The 8,395-nt window shown below is 40.4% G+C and overlaps 1 protein-coding gene across 2 annotated transcripts in view; it reads left to right on the top strand.

Annotated features, from left to right (window-relative positions):
* Nucleotides 1-245: 245 nt before the first annotated feature.
* Nucleotides 246-8,395, top strand: part of TUBGCP6 (tubulin gamma complex component 6) — a 25,342-nt gene continuing 17,192 nt past the window's right edge. Inside the window, exons 1-8 of one of the 2 annotated variants that reach the window (XM_075024950.1) lie at nucleotides 246-333; nucleotides 1,070-1,877; nucleotides 3,384-3,547; nucleotides 4,943-5,153; nucleotides 5,670-5,843; nucleotides 6,886-7,007; nucleotides 7,335-7,410; nucleotides 7,907-8,016. In XM_075024950.1, the coding sequence (XP_074881051.1) occupies nucleotides 1,131-1,877; nucleotides 3,384-3,547; nucleotides 4,943-5,153; nucleotides 5,670-5,843; nucleotides 6,886-7,007; nucleotides 7,335-7,410; nucleotides 7,907-8,016 (1,604 nt within the window). In that variant the 5' untranslated portion in view covers nucleotides 246-333; nucleotides 1,070-1,130. Of the gene's footprint in view, nucleotides 334-1,069; nucleotides 1,878-3,383; nucleotides 3,596-4,942; nucleotides 5,154-5,669; nucleotides 5,844-6,885; nucleotides 7,008-7,334; nucleotides 7,411-7,906; nucleotides 8,017-8,395 lie in introns of those variants that run through there. The other variant, XM_075024952.1, reaches the window with a different exon arrangement.

Genomic DNA, 8,395 nt, shown 5'->3' with positions numbered 1-8,395 from the left:
CGTTACCGCAGCGGCGCTGCGAGGCCCCGGCGGCCGCGGCCCCTGCTGCCCCTGCTGCCCCTGCTGCCCCTGCTGCCCCTGCTGCCCCTGCTGCCCCTGCTGCCCCTGCCTGCCCGGGGACGCGCGCCATTTTAGGGACCACGGCGAACACCCGCCTTGCCTGCGGCTCCGTCCCGGGCAGTGAGGGCGGGCAGCCGCCCCCCGTCACCGCCCGTCGCGCTCGCGTGACGTCGGCGGCCGGCGCTGAGGGAAGGGAAGGGAGGGAAGGAAGGAAGGAAGGAAAGAGGCGGCTGCGGCGTCCCGCGCCCGCCGGCCCCGGGGGAGCCGCCCCAGGTACGGCGAGGGGCGGTGGGGAGCGCTGGGGCGGCGTCCGCCGGGCCCCCCCTGGGCGGTGGAAGGGGCTGGGGGTGGCGGGGCAGCCCCGCGGGGGTACGCGGGGGAGGCTGCTGGTGCTGCCGGCCGTGCCCTGGCGGGGGGCGAGGAGGGGGCTGGCGCGCCGTTCTCGGGGGTGGAAGAGCTGGGCCCAGCTTGATCCTCACGGCAAGGCCCCGCCGCCGGGTGCTGCCCCGGGGTGGCGGCGGCACCCCCCGCAGCTACGGGGTGGGTGCTTCAGAGCAGCCCCAGGGATGGCCGGGGCCGCGCAGGCCGGCCCTGCGCCGCCCGTCACCGTCAGCGCCCGCGTCTTCTCGGCCGCTCTCTGCGCGGCCCCGTGGCTTCTGCCGGGGGCACGGCGCGGGTGGGAGGGAGGCGGAGGATGTCCCCTGGGAAGAGCTCGAGCGGTAAAGCTTTTGGAGGTGTTCCCACATGAATGCTGTATTAGACGGCGACAATCTTCTCTGTTCTATTTCAGTCTGCTGAGCAGAATCGGGTGTCTGCAGTTAAGCTTGCACCACCATCACTTTGCTGGTGATCAAAGTCATAGTGTTATTTTTATCGCTCATGTCCGAAATACGTGCTAGGTCAGTTTTCTTCGCTCTCATTTTGGGCTGCCTCAGTTTAAGTTGAAGCGTACTCATCAATTTCTCCTGTACCTTACGAGTGTTTCTTCCTTTTCCGGTCTTTTTTCCAGGTCTTCGCATGAAACCAGAGACCCAGACCGTAACTGCTGTAACCTGACAATTTGATTTGAAATGGAGAGCATTACGCAGTTGTTCAATGATTTGTGTGAAGCACACTTGACAGGTTTGCCGTGGAAGGTCCACCTGGGTAGGCGGAAGATCAGCAAGAGAAGGGCTAAGCAAAATTTGAAAAGGGTTGCTTATAATGCCCTGTTCATAAACCTTTTTCAAGATGAGGCTCGTAAGCTACAGTCAAACGTTTCCAGGCTTCCAGTGAAAAACAAAATTTTGATGCTCTCTTTCAACTTGAGAGTTGGTGGCCTAGGTGCTCAAGCGGATAGACTGGAGAGCCTTGTGGAGGAACTGGAATCAGCTGAATGCTTACCGTTCACTGAAGTTAATTCTGTCTTGGATCTCTTAGTACAGCTTGCTGGAACGGGTCCTCCTCAGCTTGTACCGCAAAAAAAGGACTATTTTCTGAACAACAAATATGTTGGGAGAAATGTCAAATATCAGGGTTATGATTATTATGATGTAAGCGTATTTGAAGCTGATATACAATCTCTAATAACAAACGAAGAATGTCAGTTCAACGACACAATTCAAAAGACTCTTCAGATAATGGAGGCTGCACCTGGCACTGGACTCCCTGCCATAGGGTTATTCTCACAGAACTATCCTGCTGGTGACAAGTTTGAGAAAGAAACGCGGGTCTCGCTCTTTGGTGCTCTTGTCCATAGCCGTACGTATGATATGGACATCAAGTTGGATTTGCCACCAGTGCCTGACAATGCAGATTTGTCTGGACTTGCAATTAAAGTATGGTATAATTTGTTTTGGACTTAAGAGTGTGTGCATGCCTTCAATATGCCACTTTGAAACTCTAGTTTAAAATATAGGTAGTCTAATTTGTAATAGAAGCATGCAGTGTTGGAATTTAAGTGGAGCAGGGATCCTTTTCTTTGCTGAAAACAAGATAAGCTTTTTGGATACAGAGATGTATGACAATGAAAACCTTGGTCTTGTCTTATAACTGTGTAAAAAAACATCATGTGGCCATAGGCTTTATGAAGTTAAGCCATCAGCTATATCTGCACCTTCCCCACCCTAGTAATCTTTTGCTTGCATTTTTGCCCACTTTGCATATTGAACTCCTTTGCATTGTTGTTTACTTGTTACTGTTCAGCCTGACTGCATAAGCATTCCTGTCTGAATGTATGTGTTTTACTGTTCAGATCATGTTACCTAACTTGTTGTATTTTCTTTGTGGCTTGTTGTGTCTTAAAACATTTCCTTCAGTTACTGTATTTAATTGGACCTCCTGGTTCCCACTGTCCTTTTACCTTTTCAGTGTGCACAGTGTCCATGTATCTTTTTTTGCCCTTTCGCTGTCCATCCTGTTTATTTTTGCTGTGTTTTATTCTCATAGAGGTACTAGTTAAACTTGTTGGGGTTGTTTTTTTCTTTCTTTCCATTTTTACTGTGTATAGGTAGGTTTTTTATACTTCTGTACTTCTAATCCTCATTTTGTTCCCTCTATTTAACATATGGATAGCTCTCGCAATTCCCTTAACTCAGGGTCTTAATTGAAACTTCAAGGCTGACACATTAAAAAAGAAAACCCCTGTGCCATTCAATGTGCATATATGGATGTAAGTTGTAACTCAGGGGAGGCAGAATCTTTTTGAGTAAGTGCTGTACTCTTTCAATCAGACTGGAACATTTGTGATTTCTTGAAGAACATGCTGCTTTTTATGTGGGTGTGATTGTCTTTTACTAAAATTGAGTACTGTTCTGTACACACAACTTCTGTTGAGTGGGAACTGAGGATGTGGCATATACCCTGTTAGGACAACTGTAGATTTTCTGTGTATGAATAAGCATAAGGGAATGAACTATGTTAGTCATAGTTAACAAAATATTTACAAATTTGAAGAATTAGGGCCTGGATCATTTGCTCAAATGAAATACTGAGCAGTATGATTTTATTACTGTTACATATTGTTGAATATCCAGACCTTAGATTCTCAGTTTCTAGAGCTATGGACTTACCAAAGGAGTAAGTTTCAAGTTTAACACCGACAAACTTAATATATTATTTTAATGGTGATTGTTGGTTTATGTATAGGCATTAATACCTATAGAGAGTTATCAAACAAACAGAGTACTTACAGGAAAAACTTGAAATAGATATAAAGGGAGGGTGGTTGACACAGGTTGAGTCATGTAGAGTTGCTTGATCATGAGTGATAGCAGAATGTCTTTATTAGCATATGTTTCTTCAGTAAAATGTTTTCACGTATAACATTGAACTCTCTCTGATAGGTTCCTCAAAGTATAGACCAGTCAGAAGATGAGGGATTCCAGTCAGCATCCAATCTGACTCCTGATTCTCAGTCAGAGCCGAGCATGACTCCAGACATAGACTTGTGGGATGCAGTGCTTACATATGGACCCAGCAAACGAAGATGTTGGGAAAGAATTGGATAGTATGTGTCTGATGTTACTGGCAAACTTGCTATGCATCATATACAAATGTATGAAGGTGCATTTCATCTTAGTTCCAAATTACCTCAGTATAAATAGTGAAATGTGCATATTTAATTCACAGAATTAAATTTACTGCATTAATGATTGAGAAAGGAATAAAGGTCGTGTAATTTCAATGAACTAGTTCTTAGATTGCAGCTGTTTCATAGGATGAGATAAAATTATCTTTGTCAAAAACACCGAAGGGATTATGGAAACACTTGCTGTTTGTGTGAAATGCAACATTTTTCTAACCAATCTGACTTCTTATGCACTATTTCATTTATCTCAGTCTAAAATGATTCCATAATTTCAGTTTCAAAGGAGAAAGTGGTAGTTGTAGAGCACTAGAATAATTAAACCCCTATCTCCCATTATTCTACAACAATGTACCAAACCAGAAATTATTATAACAGGTTTCTTGATGGTGTAGTTAGACTTGTAGTTCTTTTGGCTGTTGAGTAGAAGATGCATGTCCTGAGAGAGGGCTCAGCATAGCCCTGTTAAAGCTTCCTAGCTTCCCTAAATGGAAGAAAAAAAAAAAAGGCAGGTATGGCAGGTACCTCCTTACATTCCTGATGGGCAGTGGTGTGCCTGATTCTTGGAGAAACTTTGCTCTGTATGTTTTCTGTAATTTTAAGTAATAATCTAGTGATGTGTCTGTTGCAGCGTTGCACAGTGTTCTTTCAGCTCTGAGCCTGAGAAGCTCAGAAACTCAGAAGTTCCCTGATCTGATTTTTCAAAGCTCCTGTAGTACACTCTAGCTTTGTTCCTAGTACAGGACAGTTTTTCTTGCTACCATTTAGACTGTAAGGTTCTTAGAGTCAAATGTAGACCATATGCCTGACAGCTTTCATGTAATACATGCTACTAGAATTCAGAATTTTTGGAAGAACTGGAAGGAGAAATTGTTTTGGAGGGGATAGTAATCCTCGCTGGGAAGCGCTAAAATGTGTTAATACAAGTCATTATAACATTTTGAGCATATTGCTCTTTAACATATTTAAGTATTAGTATTGCATGGACCCTGGAAATCTGGTATATATTGACCTCATTTTCCCAATGTGAAAACTGTGTCAGGGAAGGCCACAAAAGCAGCTAGTAATTCTCTGTCAAGGTTTCTGTCTCTGAATTGATGTTCACATTACCTACCTATTTCTTCACTGTACTGAGTTTGGGCTACAGTTTCATTGACTGAACGGACATTCCCTTGAAAATGTACTATATTACTAGTAGCTTTTTCTGTGGTCAGTGCTGGCTGTGTAAAATTCTGAAATGCCTTTTTTTTTCTTTGGGAGATATATTTTCTTCTTTTCATACAATAACCTTGTAATGTTGTGTTTTCTCTGGCACAGCCCACCTGGTAAAAAAGAGGAACCGTATCTTACTGAAGCTGGGAGAGAAGCTTTTGACAAATTTTACAAACTTCGAGAAGGGGAATTGCAACTGTTTAGTAATACTGTACTTCAGCTTCCACAGCTTGTGCTAATGAAAGAACCTGAACTGGTTAAGGATGTCTTGAATGTGCTCATTGGTGTGGTATCCACTACATTTTCACTCAATCAGGTGTGGAAGATGTTTAACTGCGCTTCTTAGTCGCATCTTTTTCTTTTTTTCTTTGTAGAGGTTTCCTCTTCAATACATTTGTTTCTTTTGAAATCTTGAAGTTGTGGATACTGTTAAAAGTTGAATGTGACCTAATGGCAATAAGGCAGTGTTTATGTATTGCAATAATGATGTTATTGCAGTAGGCTAAGAGTATTTGTAGTCCTCTAAGTGAAAATAGGTTTATGAATACTTAAAAATAGATATGTAACTAGTTTTTTAGATTGGATTTTCTTTAAGGAATTAGATAACAAGTCTTATTCTGTATATTTGAAAATACCATTCACACTCCTGAAATTTTGCTACAATTTAATATGTTTATCACAGTGTCCTAGCTATATAGTCTCAGTCACCAGAGTATCTAAACTGAAAATCTGTCTGCTATTATTTTTGTGTGTAAATGTTTGCTATTTTAAATCAGAATACAGCTATGAAATATTTGAATCTGCCTTTTTTTCCTTCCCTATATCCTTTTAGGCTGCTCAGACATTTGTGATAAAGGAGGGGGTATATGTATCTGGAACTTCACCAGAGACAATGCACAACCTACTCTCGGAAGTTGCAGAGTATGGAACCTATTACACACGACTAAGTCGTTTTTCTCTTCAGCCAGTTTTAGATTCTTCATACAGCAAAGGACTTGTGTTTCAGGTAAAACGATTGTATTAAATCATGTAGATTTAATAAGCCAGTTATCTTAGATAGAGAAGGTAACTTTGATTTTGTGTAAAGCTGGAATTTCTGCATTCCGCAAAACTGCTAAGCATTTTAAGTGTAATGCTCATCCCACGTCGTCAGTGAACAGTGCCACTGTGTTTAAATCACAGCTCTGTGTGCTTAGGGCTTGCTTGCACTGAAACACATGATAAAAGGTTTTCATTACCTGAAGTGTAATGTTGTTCTGTTGAGGACTAAAGGAATGTCAGTTTTAGATGTTTTAAAAACATTACATATTTATACATTAAGATGTATAAAATTAAATAAAATACAAGGACTTTCTTAATACAGTATGTATATATATAATATATATATTTAAAAACTGAAATAGAGAAATATGATACTTAATAGCTTTAATTACTTTTTCTCAGTTCAGAATTAAGTGCAAATTCTCCCTGTCAGTCCTCTGTATATTGTGCTGAACTGTACATACACTGTGTAATATCAGGTGATTTCGTCTCTTTCTAATGCATAGAATTAAGTTAGGATTGGTTGTGACAATGTATTCCTTCTGAATATTTGATTTACAGCAATGTTAATAGAAATTGAATAAGAAGGTCTCTCTCTTTGTCCTGTTAGCAAAAGTTCTAGATGAGTTTTTTCCATTATCCAATTTAGTCATGAAAGTAAGGAAACAGGTTTCCCTAGGTTCATACTATAGCTGTTAGAGAACGAGGAGCTCCCAAAGGGCAATTCAAAGAAGGTGAACCAAGATGCTTTATTATACTGTGCATGGGTACAGGCTCTGAGCATTGGATATATAAAGAGTATAGAGGAGTCATCTGGCTAATTTGAATGTCTGAAGCCGCATGGACTCTTACTTTCCCCTTACTTTGGTACACAAGTCCCTCTTACCTGTGTGTGCAAATTCTTTTAGTGAAAAGTTTGTTTTCACGGTGATGCAATTGATGTGAGACATAGATAGACTATTAACAACTTTAACAGTAAGACTTTAAATATTTTCTGTTGATACTAGGCATTCACAAGTGGGCTGAGAAAGTATCTTCAATATTACCGAGCCTGTGTTTTGTCAACACCTCCTACTTTAAGTCTTCTAACAATTTGCTTTCTCTTCAGAAAATTAGGTCGTCAGTTGAGGTAAGAGAATAATACTAAACATTTAAGCTTTTCATAGCAGAAAAAATGCAATCTATTTCTTCATATACACTAAAAGACACAATATTACATGGGCATTCTTACATAGTCTTTCAGTATTTTTCCTCTTTTAACAGAAAGGTTTCTTTTTTTCTAGAAGATTCTAGGGAAAACATGTAAGGTCTTTATATTCAGTTTCTTTGTTATCCCTGTTATCATTCTGCTGATACAGTAGGGTTGTTGTATGATATTCAGCTTCAGCAGAGTTCATCGCTGTGTTCTCAGACTTCTGGTTGAAATTGTTACATATGTTTTAATATTGTTTTTTAGGTACTTAGCTGAACTTTGTGGCATAGGAACAACAGCGCTGGGGATCAGTGGTGGAGCTGGTGCTTCATTTCCTACGGTGATAATGAATTTGATGTTTTTATGTTTGATTTGGGTTACAATGTTAATATTCTTCAAAATTAGGTAGGATTTTACATAAAAAATTTAGTGTTGGTCTCTCTGCTACCAAAGATATGACCTTGGACCTCTACTTACAATGCCATGATCCTTTCTCCAGACATTTTAACATTTGGAATTTTGTCCTTTGTTTTCAATTTCTAAAGTAAACAAAGGACCCAAAATAAGCCTTCCATTTCATTCTAAAGGAGATGTTTGTAGCAAGTCAAGTGAATCCAACTCTAAACATACCTGTTTCCCTCCAGTGACTTTAAAGTGAGCTTGAGGTAGCTAGCTCAGATAAAGTAGTCTTAACTACAGACAGCTAGAGGAATTGAGATGAATCCCATCTTCTGTGTTCAGTGAAACAAGTGAAGCTGTATATTTACGAGTGTTTTGTTATTAAAGTTGTAGTGAAGTTTGTTGCCTAATATTAGAATATTTTTCAATTTTTTTAGGGTGTTAAATTGCTTTCGTATCTGTACAAAGAGGCCCTCAACAACTGTAGCAATGAACATTATCCAGTTCTCCTGTCTTTGTTGAAGACAAGCTGTGAACCATACACAAGGTGCGTCCATACTTTCTCTGCATAATTGTGTTTAAGAGCAGTTCTGAGTTAGTAATCTAGTGAGTAACTCTGCTAATTTAACAGTGACTTTTAACATTTTCAGAGAAGATAGAAGGTGTGGCTGTATCTGCAAAATAATATTAAAATAAATTAATTTTGCTGAATCCTTCTTTCCTTCTCTTTTCCAGCTCAGTAACAACATAAGGTTTTTATGTGTGACTAGATTAGTAAATAAATACATGTGAATAAGACTTCTTTCTTGCTACTGGTCCTGGAAATTCATACTGGAATATAAGACTTGGACTTTTTTTTTTTCTTCTCATACTTCTAGTAAAATCCTGAAACTGGCAACTAACAGGTTTCTCTTGGTGTTGCACAA

This window comes from Buteo buteo, chromosome 4 (genome assembly GCF_964188355.1).
Source record: "Buteo buteo chromosome 4, bButBut1.hap1.1, whole genome shotgun sequence".
NCBI classification, from domain to species: Eukaryota; Metazoa; Chordata; class Aves; order Accipitriformes; family Accipitridae; genus Buteo; species Buteo buteo.
The sequence above is the reverse complement of the archived record's forward strand: the minus strand, read 5'-3'. Positions and strand labels throughout refer to the sequence as shown.